At 48.4% G+C, this 22,580-nt stretch overlaps 1 protein-coding gene across 14 annotated transcripts in view; it reads right to left on the reverse strand.

Annotated features, from left to right (window-relative positions):
• Positions 1–652: 652 nt before the first annotated feature.
• col13a1 (collagen, type XIII, alpha 1) overlaps positions 653–22,580 on the reverse strand; it is a 64,048-nt gene continuing 42,120 nt past the window's right edge. For 8 of the 14 annotated variants that reach the window (XM_086163428.1, XM_086163418.1, XM_086163454.1 and 5 more), the window contains 12 exons: positions 22,297–22,368; positions 22,054–22,095; positions 21,900–21,950; positions 20,591–20,617; positions 20,369–20,455; positions 18,810–18,845; positions 16,969–17,022; positions 16,778–16,831; positions 16,516–16,551; positions 10,358–10,444; positions 8,045–8,083; positions 653–4,332 (listed from right to left, as the gene is read on the reverse strand). In XM_086163428.1, the coding sequence (XP_086019554.1) occupies positions 4,300–4,332; positions 8,045–8,083; positions 10,358–10,444; positions 16,516–16,551; positions 16,778–16,831; positions 16,969–17,022; positions 18,810–18,845; positions 20,369–20,455; positions 20,591–20,617; positions 21,900–21,950; positions 22,054–22,095; positions 22,297–22,368 (618 nt within the window). In that variant the 3' untranslated portion in view covers positions 653–4,299. Of the gene's footprint in view, positions 4,333–5,741; positions 7,960–8,044; positions 8,084–9,740; positions 9,819–10,357; positions 10,445–16,515; positions 16,552–16,777; positions 16,832–16,968; positions 17,023–18,809; positions 18,846–20,368; positions 20,456–20,590; positions 20,618–21,899; positions 21,951–22,053; positions 22,096–22,296; positions 22,369–22,580 lie in introns of those variants that run through there. The other 6 variants (XM_086163393.1, XM_086163401.1, XM_086163461.1 and 3 more) reach the window with 6 other exon arrangements.

Here is a 22,580-nt window from a genome sequence, read left to right on the forward strand (position 1 = left end):
AGAGAGTGGACGGAGGGGGGTTTGAAGAGCGAGAGAAGGGTTCAGGAGTGGGTATGGAGCTTGGAAATTAGATTTCAATGAATGAAGTGAGTCACAGGGTCTGTGAACCCAGAGGAAACCCAGGCAGACCGTGAGGAGGCTCCACACAGAAGGGACTCCGGTTACAATCGAACCCTGACCTTCATGTTGCAACTTTTGTTTTTTGTAAAATGATGATATACGTTGGGAAATGTTCTGACCTCACCTGCAAGTTAACTGTGGTTTAACTGGAGGGATGTTGGGTGTCGTGCTCAAGGTTCAATGGTATAAAACAGAACAAAACAACAACGACAACGACGACAATGACAGCAACAACATCAGCAGCAACAACAACAGCAGCAACAACGACAGCAGCATCAGCAGCAACAGCAGCAGCAAGTACCACAACCACAACAAAAGCAACAACAAGAGCAAGAGCGGTAACGAAAACAGCGGCGACGCAAACGACGACGACAAAAGCAACAAGACGAACAACAACAACAAAAGCAAAAGCAGCAATGACGGCAGCGACGACAACCACAATTACAGCCACAACAACAGAAACGACAGCGGCAACAACGACGACGACCGCGTCGACGGCGACCAAAGCCCCGACACGGAGTCCATCCATTTGAAAAGGCTTTATTCTGTCTTTGTTCTGATTGGGCGCGTGAACCGTGAATCTCCTGGGCGTCCGGCGACGGCAGCTGCCTCGGGTCGAGTTATCAAAAGGTAAAAAGAAAAAAAAAACAAAAGAAAAACAATGTGAATACATTCAGTCGAAGGCTGAGCGGCGCTCGGCGATAAAGCGACGTGGTCAACGCCACGTCTGCGGGCGGAGGTCACGCAGGACCCGCGGAAAACAAACGTCCGCGGAGGTCGCCGTTCAAAACACACTTTATGTAACAGCGACGCTCGGAAAGCAAACGAAGGTCAAACTAGAGCATGCAAAGTCTCTATAATGCCCTGTTATCCATTCTGTGACATCGTGCTAATCTCAAAATATATGACACAATACCATAGAAAAAAATAAAGAAATTAATATTTGAATCAATGCAAAACACATGAACACACTCTTGCCGTGCACGTCGTCTATACATACTTTGCAGGCCCCGTGTGTGTCGGGGCTGTGTTACATGGCTGTAACTCACCGCGGAGGTGTTGACAGATGGAGGTGACCCTTCCACCTTCCACCCTCCATCCCTCCATCCTCCATCCCTCCACCCGAATAAAAACAACAAACCGGTTTCATCCGGCTCGTCAGAAAAAGTTCAACCTCCCGTCTATTGTTCAAAAACCGAGTATTTACAGTGAAATGAACATTCGGATGTCACTTAGTGGAGGAGGCTGAAGTCATGACATGGCATCACAGACCAATAACATTCATTTTAAAAACAGCTTAAATCATTGTTTCTCTTTCTTAGATCAGTTATCAGCAGAAAATGGCAATTTCAAAATGTCAGTGACGGGCTAATAGTGAAGAAATGCTAATAAAAGAACAGGATAAAAGTGTGGAAGGATATGGTCCATGGACGGGCGATCCTTTGGACCCTCATCCATTTTACCGCCAAAACCAAATCAAACTTTATTTGGATGAATTTATTTAATTTACGTCAAATGATGACAAAAGAAAAAATTGAAAATGGTATTTTTCGTTTTAGGCTTAAATAAGGGTTTCCGGATCCGCCCGTCGTTCAACGAGTCCTTCGCAGGTCTCGAGACTCAAGGACTTTGCAGCGAAAACAGCTGACTGACTGACTGACCGACCGACCGACCGACCGACCGACCGACCGACCGACCGACCGACCGACCGACCGACCGACCGACCGACCGACTCCGTGCGGTATTTATTTGTCGAGCCTTTAAGAAAGAAAACACGAACATGATGCCGGGTGAAAAGGGGGGGAGGTTTCCTTTCAGTCAACACGGCGTTTGCGTGTCCGTAAATGCATCACCGCACATTGACGCTTTAAGGAGATGTTTTTTCCTTCTTTGGCAACTGCAGCTGAAGTTTGGAAATGTTAGTATCAATCATATATCTGCTAACGTGCACTAGATTAATATTCTATTCCACAGCCCGTTCGTAGTGGGGACACTGTTGCAGCATCAACCACGACAAACTAACCAAAATGCCACTCGGCGAATGATCGTGAAGTGAGTTGTGTTATGACTCAGCTTATTTACCTTTACATCTTGGTTAAAAACAAAACAGTTTGCGACGTCTTTGACATTTTCACAATATCTAGAAGAAAACTCTCGCGACCTCTTCGTTCCAACCGGTGACATTAGTGGCCATGCAGGGGATCCGCAGCGCTCTGCACCTTAAATTGCAAATGCCCTCTCGCAGGTTTGGACAATGTCGCCGCCAAACACGCGACACAAAACCAAAACCGTGTCAACCAATTGTATCCCGTCTCACCCAACGGCAAATAAAGAAGGTCACATGTCCGCTGCTCCGCGGGATACAAAGCACAAGTCATTGAAACGGGAAACACAAATCCAATGATGAATGGTCTCCGCTGGTGTTGCGCTTCCATCGTCCTGCATTCTTGAGGTGCTTCTCAGCAGATGGCGCTCACCCATTCACACACATGCACTCGCGCGCCGACGGCGCGAGGCGCCGGGCGGGTCGCCGGCTTCCGCCCGCCGATGATCCGCGTCTTCTACGAAACACAAGTGGTTTGGAGAAAACGTCCTAAAAGAGCTGTTTACTTGTCGCCCTTTTCCCCCAAAACTCACTCTGCTCAGATCGATCTTTACCGTCATTGACCTTTGATTAACATATTTCTAAAGGTTAGCGCTCTGCGTCCAAAAGGACAGACGTCTAAACCCCCAAAAACAAACAAAAAAACCCCAGAAAAAGACACTCAGAGAATAAAGACAAAAAAGAAAAGTTGAATAAAACGCCATCTGATTCTGGCCAGTTGGCCGGGGCCGCTGCCAAAAACGCTGCATAAAGGAATGATTCTCTCTCTGCGCTCGGTTGTCACGGAAACAAGAACGCCGGCGTGGGGCGCCGACACGCCGCATCACCTGGTGGACGGCCTGCGTGTCGGGTCGAGAAGGAGCGTAGGTTCGGACAGGGCAGGGCACCGTGGAAAATAAAATAGGATAAAATCGGTACACTTATACGGATCACAACAGCTGCTTATGTCGGGTACAAAACAAGGTTTAAATAAAATCCACGTGCCGCGGCCGGAACCCATTTACAAACCGGTAGATACCACGAATACGCCTCGCCGCCATTTCTAGGCCGATTAGTTCGCCGTGATGTTTCGGGCGAAGTTCCCGGCAGATCCTCGCGTTCCGGTCGTTTCCCCGTGAAAGTCATGTGATCAGCGTCTGTAATCGATCAATGGACGAGAAGTGGATGGGCGACGCGTGAAGTAATCGACCAACCGCATTGAGCCGATATGAAATATTTGTGGAGCAGTGATGTGGAGGGGGGAGATTCCAAGTCCCTATGGAATCCTCTTTGGAGGCGGCCAAAAGTTGGCATGATTGTGTGTGTGTGTGTGTGTGTGTGTGTGTGTGTGTGTGTTGTTGAGAAACTCATCGGTCGTCCGTGCATCATCGACCCACAAAAGAAACTGCCCTTCGCGGCTTTGGGTTACCAACTTATCAACGCTATCTATATACAAAAACTGAATTCTTTTATACATATAATCCTTTGTGGTTCATTATACAATACTTACAGTGTGCACTTTAACACCTCAATAAAAAATAAAGCCATAAATTTACGCGAGCGGGCACGATGTCTGTGATACCGCACGATCCTCCCAACTCAGTGTCATAGCTGCAGATGCTGGGGTTCCTGGAGAGAAGGCGGCGAGTCGGATAGAATCAAGAAGGAATCATCAAGAGGGGATTCTCCCCTTTTGTTTTGGTTTTTGTCAGGTGGAAGCACACGGGCGCCTCCCGCGCCGCCAGCTGCTCTGAATTCTTCGTCACGGTCACGGTATCCGCGTCACGACAAAGGAGGCCGGCCCGTGTCTCCGGTGAAATAAATCAAACGTGGATGAAAGGCGAGAGAAAAGGCTCGGTGTCCGAGAGGCGTCCCCTCCGGCCGCCGTTCTGCGGGGTTTGTTTTCGAGTCTCGGCGCCGCCTCCGCTGGTGGTCGCGGGCGGGCCTTCGCCCTTTTACCCGCCCTGCATCCAGACCCTCCGGGGGTGAACCTGCGGCGCGGCGGCTCCGGGATCGGTCGGGCGGCGACTCAAAGGTTCCTCCGAGCGTCTCCGGGTCCCGGCGCCGGGCTCGGCGACCGCTCCCTCCTGCCGGACTTACTTCTTCGCCAGTTGGAAAGGATGCTGACCCTTGGGACACGTTTGCGGACACAAAGTTTTACACAAACAGTGAGTTTGCACAGTGTGTTCAGTGTGTGTGTGTTTGTGTGTGTGTGTGTGTGTGGAGACCTTTCTTCCAGCTTAATGAACCGGATGGTTTTACTATCTCAGCCGATAGACGGCCAGCAAAAGTAAATTAAACACAAGAGCGGCAGAAACCACGGCCTCCTGGTCTGCAGCGGCCAAACTCTGGCTATTCCTTTTCAAGCCGGTTGATGAGCGCCGTTTAGAGGTGGAGGCGCTGTAAGGGGGTGTAAGGGAGTGTAAGGGGGTGTAAGGGGGTCTTTGGGGGAGTAAGGGGGAGTAAGGGGGTGTAAGGGACTGTAAGGGGGAGTAAGGGGGTGTATAGGGTTGTAAGGGGGTGTAAGGGGAGGTAAGGGGGTGTAAGGGACTGTAAGGGGGAGTAAGGGGGAGTAAGGGGGAGTAAGGGGGTGCAGCAGCCAAACACTGGCTATTCCTTTTCAAGCGGGTTGATTAGCGCGGTTTAGAAGTGGAGGCGCTGTAAGGGGGTGTAAGGGAGTGTAAGGGGGTGTAAGGGGGTCTTAGGGGGTGTAAGGGAGTGCAAGGGGGAGTAAGGGAGTTTAAGGGAGTGTAAGGGGGTGTAAGGGGGTCTAAGGGGTGTAAGGGGGTGTGACGGGGTCTAAGGGGGTGTAAGGGGGAGTAAGGGGGTGTAAGGGAGTGTAAGGGAGTGTAAGGGGGTGTAAGGGAGTGTAAGGGAGTGTAAGGGGGTGTAAGGGGGTCTAAAGGGGTGTAAGGGGGTCTTAGGGGGTGTAAGGGAGTGTAAGGGGGTGTAAGGGGGTGTGACGGGGTCTAAGGGGGTGTAAGGGGGAGTAATGGGGTGTAAGGGAGTGTAAGGGGGTGTAAGGGGGTCTCAGGGGGTGTCAGGGGGTCTTAGGGGGTGTAAGGGAGTGTAAGGGAGTGTAAGGGGGTGTAAGGAAGTGTAAGGGGGTGTAAGGGGGTCTCAGGGGGTGTCAGGGGGTCTTAGGGGGTGTAAGGGGGTGTCAGGGGGTCTCAGGGGGTGTAAGGGGGTCTTAGGGGGTGTCAGTGGGTGTCCCTCAAATGTGGTGTCACTGCCTCCAAACATGGAGCAGTTTGTTGAGTCTGGTCTGACTGGCACGAGAACGGCTGTGTTTACAGGTGTGAGTTGAAAGCGTAGATACTCACCTGACGGGGTTTGTGCGGTCATGCGGTGAGGCATGCGCACACACACACACACACACACACACACACACACACATACACATACATACACACACACATTAACAGTCACTAATCAGAGGATTAGAAAACACACGATGACGAAGGTTGCAGGTGAAGAGACTGGATTCTTGAAAATGTTTTCCCTCAGGTTCAACAAAAGCATATGTGAAGCAATGATAATAATGATGACATTTTAATTCCTGTATATTCAATGCTGTGAGTTTCTCAGTTTGCAGACGACACCTCGGTTTAGCATCCAGAATTACTTTCCACTCATATTTCCCACTAACACTAAAATATATGTTCACTTTCCTCAGATAGAAATCTAACATTATAACAATCGTACAGAATGATGGCAATAATATCCTTACTGGGATGGCGTGCCGTTAAAAATGCGCACTCAGCCAACAAAGCGATCTTCCGTTTGACGTATGTACGTTTAATTAAGATTGTCATCTCGAACACGACCGAAGTTCTGAACATTTTAAGGCATATCTTGACATGTCCATGATTGATACGACAATGACGACAGCGAGGAGGCCAGCTGGCGACTGCGGGAGTTAACATGAGGTACTGTGATTACGGGAACGGTGGCAAAGGGTCCAGTTCGAATCTGTGGCGGCGTCCGATCCGGGCGGAGCGGGCGACGCCTTGACAACGGCCCCGGCGGCGGCGCACGTGAAGCGGGTTCCGTACGATTGGTCAGTCTGTCCGATTCTTGCCAAGTTAACGGGGGGTCGGTTAGCTTAACGGGTCGGGACGGGAAGAGCGAGAGCTCGGTAGTCTGGGAGGGTTAAAGCTTCCTTCGTGAGAATAAGGCGACGTCGCAGCAGCAGCAAGCCTTGAAAAGGTGAGCAGCCATATTTCCATCCGAAACATCGAAAAAAAACATAATCTGAGCTTTACATTAGAAGATAAACATTCCATTAAAAAAATCTAAAGAAAATACTATTTACAATGAACAGAAGCGAAAGGCAACAGAAGGCCAAACACAGCGGCGGCTTCCCTGCCCTCGCAAGGCACCGACTTCCGGGCCAGAACTTTTAAAGCTTCCAACGGGTTGGCTGATCTTGAGCTGAACCTCCTCCTCCTCCGAGAACAAGAGCGAGAGAAATCCGGCGGATTGTCCTCCATGAGCGCCGCGCCGTCCAACGGCGACGCATCATTTTTTTGAGGTCACCTTTGGAGGCTCTTTAAGGCTCTGAGGTGGAGCGCCGTGTGGCTTTTAGGAGCTAGAAAATTGTTGTCGTTGCATAAAAAAGGGGAAAGAAAAGGTCTTAAGTGCCCGATTCCGTCCGTCCGACGGACACGCGCTTCACCGCATTGCAAGTGTCCGAGTCGGGTGACGGGACGCGGAAGCTTGTTTACGTTCGCTCCTCTTCTGTAACATTTGTCGGCGAACACAGAAGGCAAGAGCCGTCGCTCCCGGTTTGAATCCCGAGCTCCTCCCGGCCTCGCCGGCGTGCCGTTTGCAGGGACTCGGTCCGAGCGGCGGCTTCAACCTGCCGCTGAGCGGTAAAAAGGACTTTCTACAACATCTTTGGAAGCGAATTGAAAATCCTCTCCTCAACGTGTAAAACCACGACTAAGGCGCGACCGGTTTTTAACCGAGTTACGCCTTTTCGGTCACGGTAAAGAATCTCCACCTGCGCCGGGTCGCTCCCGGCCATTCACACACCGACGGCGGCGAGGTGCGAGCCAGGCCTCGGCGAGCGGCCGGGGGGGGGAGGGGGGTTCGTCCTGCCAGAGGACGCTTCGGCGTGCAGAAAGCAGGAGGCGGGAAGATCCAAGCGCCACCTTCAGACCAGAGGGACCGAGCCGCAGCCTCTTTTTCTAACACTGTCGGTTATCCGACCGCGATCGTGGCCGCGCATCACCGGGGCGGATAAACGGCACGGCTCTCGTTTACATTTAGAAGAACTGGTTTGCAGCGGACGTCCGCTCGTTTGTTTGTGTGTTTTGGTTTGACACTGGAGGACAAAGAGGAGAACTCAACCAAGACTCTTTTCAAATGCAGAAATCACTCCAGCCCCACAACTCAGTGCAGCATGGTCCATCACGACACAGCGCGACAACACGGTAAAATAAGTTATTAAGCGTCACCCACTTCACATTATGCACAAATATCATGCATATGCAGCCACATATCAGCACTTTTCTTTTTATGTATCCAATCGTTTGAAAAAAATAACGCGTAGGTATAAAATCCAATACATAATCATTATCATAAGTATTAAAATAAACAATCTGTACAGATGTTTGCCGTGTGGGTTTACGTGTGTGTTTGTGTGTGTTTTCTCAAACTTTTATTTTCATGTATAGCAGAGTAGCAAAAAAAAAAGTACAAAAATAAATATCCTATATACAATCACACAAGCCATTCCAAAGTTATCGTCACTGCAAGAGGAGAAAGTAAAACATGTTAGTGGTGACGGCAGCCGGGTCAGGAATGTGTCCTCGCCGTCGGCGCCGCGACACTTACTTTGTTCCAACATCCCGGTACGGGTAAGCCGTCGTCTCCCTGCAGGACGGAAAGCGAGAAGAAGAAGAAATCATGAGAAGGAAATGAAACGCGAGGCGTTCGGCGGGAGTCGAACCCGATCAGGACACACGTGACGACAAAACGATACGCGAGCCGAAGCGGCGAAGAGACGAAATCGGTTCTGGATGATCGAATCTCTGGACGTCTTTTGTTTTTTATTTTCCTTTTTTTATTCACTTATCGGAGGGTGTTTTGGTAAGAGCTCCGACGTGAACCGGGGATTCCTGGAAAACTGTCGGGGGTTTCAGCGCACGTTTCAGTTCAAACGCACGAGAACGTGAGACTCAAAATGAGACTCAAAATATTCAAATGTTTATATTTTATGGAGAAATCCACAGACGCCTCTTCAAGCTTTGAACGTGCAAACATAAAATTCAAACAGACATTTTGCTATTATTCCAGTTCAATAGTTTTATCTTGATGTTTTCTTACATTCACTCGTAGAAGATTGTAGGCTTCAGACGTCCGTCTTTTCGTGTTTCTGTTTCTATGCAAATATTCTTTTGCCCTTTTTAGTGTCATGTAAAATTAAATGTGTAAAAGAACATGCGCTCATCCATGATCTACCGCGCCGATCCTGCATTCGGGGCCACGAATAGAGACAAACCCATCCATGCACGCGTCCGAGCAATTTAGCGTCTCCAATGAACCTCCTGCAGATGTTTGGACGGTGAGCACCAGCCAGAGGAAGCCCCTCCAGGCGCCCCGTCAGATTCAAACCTTCTGGCTTTGAGGCGCGAGCCGCAAACTGTGACGATTCAAATTTACAATTTTCTTTTCCTTTTTCGGGACTAAAACCATGGGAAGACCCAGCGGGTCCTGGAAGGTACATAAAAGGTCCAAATTCAATAGCGTGTCCGTCCGCTTGATGACGTTTGTGTCGCCGACGGTGGCGGCTTTACCACTTCGCGCTCAACGAGCTTTAATATCGGTCTGAGGAAAGACGGCCGCGGGCTTCTCTGCTCCGGTGGTGCCTCCACAGTCCCCACACCCACATATAAGACAGCATTTGCATGAAAAAATGGACAATGAAAGAAAAGCCGCAGGTCTGGCCTCGACCGGCGCAGAACTAAACCTTACCTGCTCCGCTGGAGACTTGGAGTGAAAGAAGATACTGTTACTGAGCACAAACCGAGGAGCCATGCGTGATCCGAAGGGGTCACAATGCCAGGCGGAGACCCATCTCCTTTCTAAGCCTCCGCAATCTGTGCGTCGTGCCGGTGGATGTGCACTTAAACATTCACGTGCGCTCGGAGGCGGGGAAGAGGTCACGTGGAACGTGCTCCGCCATTTCATCCATAAAGTTGTCTTCCTTTCCCAGAAGACAGAACAAGGGCCGCTCCATGCAAGACATTTTGGAGTAAATAATGCTTTGGACGGCGACACTATGGGTTATGCAATGCGTTGTTTTTGTTAATAAAATATCTACGTTTGTTTAAAGTCGTAAAGCGACAAAAGCCTGACTCGGCGCAGTTCCCCAGGTGGTCGGCGAGGAAGGTTACGCTGAATTATCCGCGATTCTCAACAGACAATCCATGCGGCCGGGCAGATTTTGAATGAAAGGCACTGTGCAGCGGCCCGAGGTTAGGGAGTAGCTGAAGGCATGCTGGGAATAGGGAAAGAGAGAGCGGCATACCACAGGGCAAGGGGCATCCAGCCCATCCAGGCCTGGCAAGCCCGGTTCACCTTTCTCCCCCTTAAAGCCTCGGAAACCCTGTTCATGAAATCAGCCATTTAAAAAAAAAAAAAATCTGCGGCTTTTTCGCCGCAGTTTTGCTTTCCCTTCGCGACGGAGAGACGGGAGGATTTCCTTTTGCCGTCGGCCGGCCGGCCGGCTAGACGAGGGGGTTGACAGGAACCTGGCTCGCCGGAAGAGTTCCCACTGTGTTGGGGACACTTAAATCCCAGACTAAATTTGTCAAACCCGTGGGTTCTGATCAGAAACGGTTGCCAGGTTCCTGTCGTGCTCCTAGAATGAAAAAACAAACACATATTCCTCAGGCAGAGATCTGGTCTGCGGTCCGCTTACGTCATTTCTTTTCCCCCCCCAAGATCTTGCTTCCCCTTTCAAGCTTTTTCTTTGATGCGCGAAATCAACTCATAATCTCGCAAATGCGAAATGACCGCGGTGGACTTCAGGACCAGACCCTCTCTGAGGTTGACTCCACACCAGAGGCAAAGGATGGCGCCATGTTGTGCTCCCAGACAGCGCTCCCTTCCCTTTGGCACTGACAAATCGGGCTACTGACATACCAACGGACAGGGGGCATCTAATCCAGGTGCTCCTTGGTCTCCCTTATCCCCTTTGGCCCCCCTGTTGCCTTTCTTGCCCCTCTCTCCCTGCAAACAACAGCGTATTCAAAAAATGACAAACTTTAGTCCTCCTCGTTCGGCACCTCCGAGCAAACGTTTCCAAGACTTGCGATGTTCTAGTATTCTAAACTACGTGTTATTCAGACTTTAAAACACATTTTAATTCATTAATTGGTTTTGGAGCGTTTTTGGCTATTTTCAAAAATTTGTCGGTGTCGTATCGATGAGAAATCCGATTCTGCGTTTCGTGCTAAGCTAAAGGGTAAGCGTGTCAGGTTTGGGGAAGAGGGACAGGAGCCGTCACATCGGTGAGCAGGGTTCATCTGGGCTTTGGGGAAACTCATACGTAAATCGCTGCTCGGAGCGGCGCGGGTTTCCTGGCCAGATTGGAAAAAAAATGTTGAACAACGAAGGTGGAGATTCTGCAAGTGGAACGTGGAAACAAATGTCAAAACCGACCGATTCGGGGAAAAAGCATCACATCCGGAATGAGATGGGACTCGGTGCCGAGGACCTGTGGTCGAGCCAGTGCGCTTGCGACTCAAGTTCACTGCGAGGATCACGTCTTCCTCGGCCACTTGAGTCAAAAAATACTGTTCTATCAGCCTTTTTTTGGAGTGACCATCTGAAGAACAATATCTGAAGAAAAAGAAATCCAAGGTTGGAAACAAAAACAAAAAGTTTATCCCATTGGATACAAGCGGAGAGACCAGCTCTCTGCTTTGCCCAAATGTTGGTTCTTTGTTTTGAATCGTGGTCTGCTGGGTTCCAAACCATAATATTTCTTTTAAAAAGTGTTCGGCCGAAAAAATAACGGAATATAAGAAACCAAAAAACCCAAACTTGAAGAAACCTATTTCAATGTCCAAATATATCAACGTTTGAAGAAATAAAATTTCGCATTGTTCGGCATTCATACTTGAATGGAAGCTCTGCAACGCACCCTCGTATCTACTCTGTTTGTCATCCTTGACTTTGCCGTTAGTTACATTGGAATTGAATTTTGGTGAAATTAAACAAAGAGCAGCCACATTTCTGCTGTGATGACTACGGTGGCCAGGATAGTGCTTTCTAGTCCAAAATGCATTGACAACATAACCACGTCCCCAAAATCTGTTGTAAAACGAAAGGTAGCTGAGAGTCGGAGTGAAAAACCCGGGTTCTGAAAGAACTCTTCGTGCACCTGCCAGTACCTGAACGTGGCCTGGGTGTAATCCCTGCAACAAGTATGTAAAGCCTAGGAACAAACAGAAACATAGAAACATACTATCTCTTTGTAGCTGGGATAAAGTTGATCGAGGCTCAGAGTACTGCAGGGATATCATTTGTTACGAGGAAGTGGCACCTGAGCAATAAGAAACTGAAACGAGCGTCCGAGACCTCAGGTCCAACTGCTAGCGATTACTTTCAGGTCTGCTGTTGCTGGAGTTTGTCCAGGTGTCCACTGCTCTCACAGATAAACAGGCTGTACAATCAAACACTTCACCAAAGAAAGAATGACATATAAATGACTTCCGAAGTCGGTAAAAGGTCTATTCACACGGAACCGTTGTGAAGAGACTTGATTCATGTATCTCAGGTCATCAGTAAGACATCATAAACAAGCAGGATTCCCCAAATTTTCACCTTTGAGCCCCCTTACTAAATAGCTTTGATACAAGGCGCTGCTCATAGATTATAAAACTCTTCTTTGTCTTTTGGCTGCTCCCTTCAGGGGTCGCCAAAGCCCTGCCTCCATCTAGCTCTCTCCTCGGCATCCGCTTTGCTCACATTGACTAACTTCTCGTCTTCTTTCACTCCATCCATAACTCTCCTCTTCGATCTTCATCTAATCTCCCGTCCGGCAGTTTCAACTTTGAGAACTCTGACTGTCTCCAAAACCCCTACCATGTGCTGTCCCTCTGATGGTACTTAAAGGTACTTAAAGTCTTCCACCTGCTTTACCTCGACTCCCTGTAGCCTCTTTGTTCCCCTTGGGTTCCCCTTGGGTTCCCCTCATACAAACACATGTACGCTGTCTTGCTGCAGCAAGCCTTCATTCCTCTTCTTTCTAGGGCATACCTCCACGTTTCCTGATTTCCCCCAAGCTGTTCCCTGCTCTCACTGAAGGGTACAATGTCATTGTCAAAAATCATGGTCCTCGGTGATTCCCGTCTAACCTAAAATGTCGGCCTGTCCGTCACCGTAGCAAACAAGAGGGGATTCCGAGCCGACTCCTGAGGTGCTACTGATCCCGCTTTGAACACCTACAGCACATAGCACTACTGCCTCGCAGCTGTTATACATGTCCTGCACCACTCTTGTGGCCCTCTCTGGTGGCGTTATTAAAGTCTAATTTGGGATGATGAGCCCAACAAAACAGTCCACCATGTTTACCATTCTGAACCCTCCAATAGGAACTGAAACCAAAGGCTCCTGGTTCCACTTGTGGCTATCCCTGTTCAACGACTGTTCACAAAACATCACTTGAAGCCTGATCTTCATCCAGCATCAAAGGTGCTGGATGATCTCCTGCGTTGTACATCTTCTAGATGTCTATCGTATTGGTTTAGTTGTTTTTTGACAAGGACTTCTGTCAGATAAACGAGGAACCTCCTCGTAAGCCATGCATTTACCGATGGAAATCAGAGCCTCCTGAAACCTACATCACCTGGAGCAACTCAGCTTTTCTCAGTATTTTGCACAAAGTAAAAGCTTCAATTCTCAAGACCCGTGCCGATAAGTCTAAGTCCAGAACATGCATTCACACCGTTTTCACAAATTTGCTACATGCTAACGTCTGTTCCATGGCAACCACAGGTGCAAGAAGTGGCTATTGGACTCAACGAGGAAGAAGCTGAACACAAAACAGATAAAGACAATCTTCACGACATTGTCAAATAGAATAAATGAATAAAAAAGTCACATACCGTAATATATAATAAAGCCCGATATGAATGGATGCATTGTCAACAGAACACCTGCTCACCAAGGTCAAAGGTCATATGTGATCAGAGCGAGGGATTAAACTTCATGTACATGATCAGGCATGTTCTCTAACTGCAGTTCTCCCATTGCTGACTTCCAAAATAGAAAATGGTGATTTTACAGGGATGCCAGAGCTTAATTGCGCGCACCCCGGATATAAGGCTATTCCTAGCGTTACGTACAGAAAATTGACGTTAACATTCCTTGGAGATGAGGTTTCACCTCTGGATCAGATTGTCATCTTGAGCAATAATTTGAAATTTGACAGCAACTTTGGGCAGCAATAGGAGAGCATGGGGAAAAGGGTCAGAGATGGAGGGAGCACATGAAGACTTGCGGGAAGATGTTCGGTTAAACGGGAGCAGGAGGAGCAAATATTAGGTGTCAGAAGAGCAGGAGGAGGAGGAGGAGGAGGATTAACCCAGGACTACATTAGAATGCAGGAGGAAGAGGAGCAGGAGGCCAAGGTTTGTGAGAAGGAGAGAGGGCAACCCCTGCAACAAATAGAGCCATGGGGCAAGGTGGAGGGAAGGAAAAAGGGGATAGGAAGACCTGCGGAAACAGAGGAAGATAGGACAGAGTAAAATCACCGACACCGTCCCGAGGCTTCGGCTTCAACACCTTCGACCGGACGGTCGCGTGGGAGGTTTTGACAACGGAGCTGAGGCCAATGTGGCTCCTGGGCGTTCCAATCGCGCCACTTTTCCATTGGAGGTCAGTCGAAGGTGTTGAAGCGGCTCGGGAAACGTGAAGACTTGAAGGTGGGAGTTGGACATATTAAGAGTCACGTGTTAATGGGAAGGAAACGGACACATTCTTTCAGCAGAAGGGCATGTGGATATTACAAACAGTCCATAAATGTACATTTAGAAACTATCACTCTGTTCGGCACGACTCCCTCAACAGTCTACGTCGATGGTTGGTAGATCGTCATTTGTGAGCGGAGAAGACAGATAGATATCACGGTGAAGAATGGTTGGCCTAACTTTGGACAAAAAGAATGGAGGATAGATTGAAACTGCCCGGCCAGATTAACAGGACTAAACTTTTAGGGCCAAAACCATGGAGCCATTTGGGCTTTGACCACCTAATCTACTACTTCTACTCCTACTAATACTTACATTGAAGTATCAATCGTATCATCCCATTCACTCAGGGAAGCTTTCATAACCAAGAGAATCAAACCTGCAAGCTTGCAGAGCAAGGCTTTCAAACTACACACCCTTGCATGACAGTACCATCGAGCAGGTGGCAGTGAATTTAGACTCGCTTAGGCCGCAAGCAGAGGAGTGGCTGTTGACTCCAAAGCTAGATAAACAAAATGATGGGAGTCCAACTGTAGCACCATCTACTGGTGTACAAGTTTTTCTTACGAAGATCTGATCCTGTTCTCGGAGCATCGTGACTTCAGTATTGACGGGAGTACCTTCCCGCTCTCTCTTCTTTACCTGAACTGCTGGTTAAGAGGCAGGTTTTCATCACGGCCGTCCCCAAGTGTTTGCTCGCCGGGGGAATGTTTGCTTTCTTGTAAATCATTTCATATGATTTGGTCCGGACCTTCTCTGTACGTAAAGTGTCATCAGACAATTTGCTGTGATTGGCGCCATGGGCGTTTCTAAGTTTCCTCATTGTGTTGAGCAACGTCGGGCAGTAATTCGCTCTATCGTCCAGTCTTTTAGGACAAATAGATCCTCTTCAAGCTGATAGCCACCGTCTCTTCTTACTCAGGGCCAAATATCTCTGATTCTGGTTCATACTTCTGCATCAAATTGTTGCTGTGGGATGTGGGCGCTTAAACAGCAGCTTTGGGAAGTTCAAGAAGGACTCCAGTGAAAGCGGTGCTTGGCAGGGTAACACAGATACGCCACCGCAGAGCGACCGGGGCCCCTCGCCGTCCCCGGCAGATACCGTGTCCGATTCGATTCGGGGCCGACGCAGAAGCATAAATCAGTTTCCATAAAAGGCGAGTCACGGCATCCCTTAAAAGACACGGCGAGCGACAAAGGTGCTCTCCAAGGTCACGAGTCCACACCGTTTGACTTTGCCGTCGCCGGCGCGATCGTGGAGAGCATCTCGTATGAAAGGCCTCGCTTCGAAGTAAATACATTTGCCTTCCAAAATGGCATCTTTATGTTAAATGTTTAAAAGGACTGAAGAAAAAAGAAATCAAAGCGAGGCGAGTGACTCATCTGGCTTTCTTTTCATGTGTGATATGAAAGGAGCCTCTGATTTATGGATCTTCAGCTCTTTGACAAACACGAGCTGAGAGGCCTTTGAAGCCGTCGCCGCTCAGCTCGCCGACCTTCTGCGTTCCCGGCTTTGCCGCGTTAAACGCAACGGCAAGTTTAATGGGGGACCTATTATGCCTCCTTTTCCCTTATTCCGTGTCATCTCATTATATTAAAGCGTTTGGCATTGTCATAAAAAAAAATAAAAAAAATCAGGTTTCAGGCGTCCCAGAAATTAGCTTAACATGTGTCTGAGAAATCCGAGCGCCGAAAGAAGTCGGACGCTCGGCGAGCGGCGTAACGACATCTTTCTTTCAACGCGTCAAGCTGAGACTGGCGTGACGGGGAAATATGCCTCCCATGTTTTCTGGCCACAAGGCCTTTACGATGTGAAGTTATCGCTGTGAAAGAGTGGATCTCACTCCAAAACAACCGCCCTCAAGTTTCCCACCGATGCATCCGACAGGGGAGCCAGGGAGTCGCACCGCCACGGTTCCTGAGTGCCGAAAGCCACTTATTTTTGCTCGTGTTGCAAATTTCCAATCGGTATTTGTGTGATTCGAGTGGGAAGTTCATTTGATTCGTTAGACGACTTTTTCATGCCTCGCGTTAATAGAGGAGGATCCGAAGGACCGAATGGCGACAAACAAAGATGTGTTTGGCTGTGCGAGGCTCCTCCAGAGGAAACCCAAAATAAAACATTCAGCACGGAGAACATAATAGGTCCCCTTCAGAAATGCTGTTGATGCAACAGACAGGAAGCGCTGTTGAAATATGACGCCCAAAGTCTCTACGTGGTTACTGCCGAATTTAATAAGCAGAGGCTTGTGTGTGTGTGTGTGTGTGTGTGTGTTCCAATGTTTGCATGCACTGGCCCGAAAAACAGTAGAAATAATGACCTACCCGGTTTCCTTTGAGTCCTTGTGGTCCGACTAAACCCTGCAAAGACAAGGAGAAACCATCATGTGCAGGACTGCGTTTGCGTGTTCATGCAAACACTTCCACTTCCGCCATTATTTGTCTCCGCAAGATGCAAAAAGAGCAGTGATAAAATCAAAGAATTGGGTAAAGTTCCTTGACCTGCTAAAACAATAACAAGGAGTCCTCCTCGGTTACCTCAAGGTTGCTGAAAAGGTACTTTGGCTGATGCAGTTGGAAAACTTACAGGGATGCCTTGCGCGCCGATTGGTCCTGGTAATCCTGCATCTCCTTTTTCACCCTGTCGGGACAAAAAGCGTTCACCATTCCCCTGAAATTATCCGTGCCGTTTGAAACTGCGACTTGACGTCATGGTCTAGAGCCAGAATCTTGATATTATTATTAATAATAATTAAAATAACAAACATTGATACTCACTCTCTCCCCCTTTGGTCCTGCTGGCCCTGGAACTCCGGCTGGTCCTAATAGTCCCTTCAAAGAGACCAAAGAACAGTAAATACCAGGACACTGATAATATCTATACATAAAAAAAATCAAATAAAAATTATTCAGTATATCAACAAGCTCTCTGTTGGGCTTAACTGGTGACGCAATTTTTAAAAAAAAAAAACAAAAACAAAACAAACCAAATAACAAATGAACTAGTTGTGAATGAAAAGAAAGGCAACAGAAAACAAATAAAGCGCCTTTCAATCCAACACGGACGTCTTGTTGATCTACTGAATGACCACACCGTTAAAAGTGGGGGAAAATTATATGGACAGCCGCAGCTCTCGGTCGGCGTAGCGGTCGAGACCGGAGAGGAAGACCTTACGTCTCAGGCATGTTGGGTGGATACCGCCACCGCGGCGGACATACATGTATGTCGACATGCAGCATGGGCATCTCCACATGCTCCTTGCAGCTAGAAACTGGGGCTCGGCGGCCCGCAGAGGTGGTTTCGGTCAGGCAGGTGGGACTGTTCAGGTGGGACTGAAGATTGTCCTCACCCTGATGTTTGACTCAAAGGAAACCAGGGGCAACATCCGCTTTTTAGAAAGACTTTTGCAAATTTGGAAGACACAGTTTGTCAAACAGAAGCCCTTTGGAATCAGCAGAGTTTCTGCCTTCAACTGGCAGCCCGAAAATATCATGAAAGTATTTACTTTGTCCGATTTAAAGTCAGATTTTTGATTACCATTGGTCACAATGGGAAGATAAACAATCACAACACACACACACACACACACACACACACACACGTGATAACGGAATAGAATTTAAATTAATTTGAAAGAAAATGAGGATTATTTATCCTCTGATGGGCAGAGCTTTGACTCTGAGCTTAAAAATGTAAAAAGCTCAAACGTGGAGCTGAAAACATGTCAAAATGACAAATGATTACATTTTTTACGTTTCAGAAATGACTCTAATTTGAATTAAGGATGGCTCCACCCCCTAAACCCCTTTCTGGCCAATCAGGGCTTGCGTTCCTCCAATCAAAGGGTTGGCGGTTTGATTCCGGCTCCTCGTGTCTCCGGCCGAAGTGTCCTCGGGAAAGACGACGAATCCCAAGTCGCTGACCGAACCCCCTGTCAATCACAGGGTTGTTGCGTAGAGACGTCCGGTCCATTCACCCTCCAGCCACACCTGCAGACATTTCCCACCAGCGTCCCAACCACGTTCCGACTGCAAGACGTGAAGGCGCCGTCTAGGTTGAGAACGTCCACCCTGTTCTTTTTCCTCGGCTCAGTATTTATGAACGCCATCCGAGAGGCGCCTTCATGGTTCCCTTTCTGGCCCGTCTATCTACCCACCAACTGATTGACCGACCCACCTGCCTAGTTACCTACCCATCCATCCATCCATCCATCCATCCATCCATCCATCCATCCATCTGGCCGGCGCTGCTGACTTTGTGAAGGTAGCCATGTTTTTTGAAGGATTGGTCAAACCTCTCAAGCAAGGCAACGCGAGCCGTGTCTTGCAAACCCGTGTGTGACGGGCGCTTGAGGATCCAACGCTAACCAATGTGGCGTTGCCTCGGCGCCGGTTGAGCCAATCATCTGACCCTGAACAGTCCCGGCCCGGCAGAAGCTCCCAGGAAAGGAAAGAGAGACGGGACGAGCGCAGGAGGCAGGAAGGCGAGCGGCATCAAGGCAAGGCGTCAAGCAACAGCGGGGTTTGGAGGAGGAAGAGGAGATGAGGAAGAGGAAAAAGAGGGGGTGTGGGGGGGCGGGGGGGGGGGGGGGGGGGGGAACATGACTGTCGCCACTCACCACTGGACCTGGTCTGCCGTCTAACCCATGAGCCCCCTGTATGGCGGTGTACACAGTTAGAGAGCAGAGGTGATGGGGGGGGGAGGTCGGGGAGGAGGTGAGGGAGGGGGTGAGTGAAGCTGTGACTCGAGTGATTTCAAAAACACAATCAGATGATGACAAAAAAAATGAAGGGTGATGGAAGTGTCGGGGTGGAAGTGGTGATCGGTAAGTGGCGGTGATTCTCAGTAACTCCTTCTACAGGCCATGTGGGACCCGTGACCTGGAACCTACGGACATGTTGGTGCTCCAGGAGGTTCTCTGAGCCTCCAACCTTCACCGTGGGAATTCACGGTACGACACTGCCGACGAAAGCCGTGAGGTGCAAATAAAGCTAAAACTCCAATTTAATTGGTGACGCTAATTGCGGTAAATATAGTCCTGCTGCTGTGCGACACTGGTTTGTACTTTAGGAGCTGTTTTTGACAAGGTCTTGTACACCAGCTCTTTCTCTACGACACACTAGCTAAGAACATGTGCTTCTTCCTTCAAATGATCCCAAATCTCTTTGTCAGCCACTTTAAAAGAAGGAGAGAGCAACAATAGTCCCTTTAGCACCGTAGGAACTTCTTGCAGTTCCTAGAATCTTTCCGGGATCTGGGCTACATTTTAGAGCATTGGGCGAGCAAAGGAACCAGGGAGCCGGGACCTCAGACCCGAGGACCCTTTTAGCTCCTACTCCGATCCGGTCCTTTCACAGATCCTTAGGAAATCATATATAATGTAATATCATGTAAAACTAACAAGTTCCCCTTGTTGAACTTGTGTCTGCAAAGGGTTCATGTCCAGACACTTGTCTCATCTTTTAGTATTCAAGAAAGCAGCTGCTACAAAGAGACACAAAGCTGTAAGTGGAGAATATAAAGAGCCTGTCACTGATCTGCATCTACATTTTAAGCCAAATACTAATGTAATACTTTCTTCCAAGGTCTACCATTTCCAAATCCCTTTTCCTGATCCGTCACGCAAATTTATTGTATCACAAATAAAATATAGCACACAACATGATCCATAGGTTTTTCGTAAAAAGAGTTACTGCGCATTTTATCTGCGACATGTCACTATCACGTAGAAACCTCACCGTCTTATCATTTACTTGTCATTTGGGTCTCCATCTTTCAGGGAACACCGTAAAGTTGAAAGAGCAAATTGATTGGACTTTTTTGGGTGGAAGTAAGGTTTCTACCTGAGAGCGACTGGGTTTATGTCAAATGATATTTGAATAAGAGAGTAAACACAGAACAGAACAGAAACCCGAATACCTTTGTGACAAGCGAGACACCTTAAAAACAATTTTAAAATGTCCTAAAACCCCACTCGACCGTTTAGCCCCCTTTACATGATCCACTTTTCCTTTCGTGCAACAAATATACAGCAAACATTTATCTGGATTATTGCTTATGTCGGTATTCTTAAACCCAGGATTGGCGTTAACATGGAAGAGCTCTGTCTAGCTGGGATAGGCTACACGAATGCAAGCAAATTAAAAGAAAAAAAGACCAGTTGCTCTGTTCACTTACAGGGAGTCCAAGATGGCCTCTGTCGCCCTTGTCGCCCTTCTGGCCTGTCGCTCCTTTCTCACCCCTGATGCCATGGCCTGGCTCTCCCTGACAGACGAGACAAGCTCACAACCTTGACGATAACACCACTGAGATAAGGAGTCATGGGTTTGGGGTCGGCGTCGGGTTTGGGGTCGGCGTCGGGTGTTCTTAACTGTAACTTTAATAGAAGCAGAATCTCACCTTTGGCCCGGAAGCTCCTTGTGATCCCTGAATGAGCACAAAGCAAAACAAGACATCGCCTTTTAGTGATACAATCTACATGAAAAAGGAACTGTCGCTCCTGGCCAGAACATATCGGACTTCATGGACCTCTAGTTGGTAGCCAGGCTGCGCACAAACATCCCATGCACACTTTAAGCAGCCTTGGTTGTTGAGCAATTCAACCACTAGAAGGCAGCGCAGAGTTAACGGTTTACTTTCAAGTTGCGGCTTCCAGCATTGGATGCTGGTGGTCGGTGCGGGCATGAAATACACCGTGAGCGGAGAATTCTTCTTCAGCCCTGAGCTTACCGAGCAACACTGCCCTCAATGACCTCCAGGGTTCCTGCTGCATCTGCTGCATTTGGCCACACATCCGCAAGCTCCCGAAAGAGTACCGGATCAAAGAAGGCTTTGCCAGCTAGCGAACTGAACATTGCATGAATAATCCGTCAAAACGTATCTATGAGAGTTCTGCGAGCTGCGCTCCGTCGTTTTGTTTCTCTCCAGGCCTGAGCAGGTGTGATCTGGACCGGCAGAACTGGCTTACACTGTCATGGCCATCGCTGTTTGCAGCGCCAACTATCAAGATAAAATATTCCACCAAAATGTCAGGCTTTAACTTGTTTTAAAACAATGTTGTCACAAATAAGTAGGTAATCAAGTGAATAAATAAATACAAATATAAATTGATACATGAAATAAATCCAAATAATTAAAATAATCTCCTTCTTCTTCTTTCGGCTTTTCCCTTCAGGTGTCGCCACAGCGAGTCAACCTTCTCCATCTCACCCTATTCTCTGGATCCTCCTCTCTCACACCAACTACCTTCATATCTTCTCTCACGACGTCCATAAACCTTCTCTTTGGTCTTCCTCCAGACCTCCTGCCTGGCAGCTCCAATTCCAGCATCCGTCTACCAATATATTCTCTATCCCTCCTCTGTCCATGACCCAACCATCTCTGACCTTCTCTCCAAAACATCTAACATGCGCCGTTCCTCTGATAGACTCATTCCTGGTCCTCTCCATCCTGGTCACTCCCAAAGAGAACCTCAACATCCTCAACATTATTCACTCAAAAATTCATCATTTCAAATAATTAAAATAATATGTTAGAAAAATGAATTTAATTAAAATAAAAAAAGACATAACAATGGGAACTTAAAAGTGCCATTGATGATAAATTCTCGTTTCATCGTTTCAGATGGCACTGTGTGGCGTGTTCAGGTAACTCTGGGATTCTGTTTAGCATTTTCAGTATTCGGGTGTGATTAGCGTGCCACACTTACTGCTGGGCCGACCGGTCCTGGGGGTCCTGGAGGCCCCGGAGGGCCGTAGAGCTGCAGACAGACAGGAAACATGTTTAGAGACGCTCGGTAGTCGGACAAGGGTCCGTGGACCAGATCACAGAGCGCTGCAGTCGCTACCAAAGCACAGACGTACCATCTCCGACCTTCCTCCTTCTCCACGCTCACCTTTAGCACCCTGGGAAGAATGAAACGTGCGCAGATCAGAAGACATTTCGGTGATGGGAACAGTGTGATTGTATTCTCTGCCGGGGAGAACAATGAAACACGAACACACACTGTGGGGCAGAGCTCTGTGGCTAAACATGTGCCTCTACGCCCTTTGCAGGGGAGAACCTGCATCCAGAAGGACGCAGCCTGAGAGGGCACCATTGCGTACCATCGTGCCAGGTAATCCGATAGGGCCCGGGGCCCCTGGAGCCCCCTTTTCACCGGTAGGGCCATCTAAACCCTACGGAACAAGGAAGGGGAGATGGAAATGACATGGTCACATTGAGGGCCGAGCAGTTCAGTTCAGGGACCCATGAGTCCATCGTCACATTGGAATTCGTGCGGCGAAACGAATGACTTTGTAAGGGTTTTGTAATAAACGCCCGGCTACGGATGTGGCTATTTAACATTCGGAAATCCAAAACAGCGAGAGGCTCGGAGATGTAGTCCGGA

The sequence above is a fragment of the Fistularia commersonii genome, chromosome 2 (genome assembly GCF_037954325.1).
Source record: "Fistularia commersonii isolate RoL2024-O1a breed Wild chromosome 2, RoL_Fcom_v1.0, whole genome shotgun sequence".
NCBI classification, from domain to species: domain Eukaryota; kingdom Metazoa; phylum Chordata; class Actinopteri; order Syngnathiformes; family Fistulariidae; genus Fistularia; species Fistularia commersonii.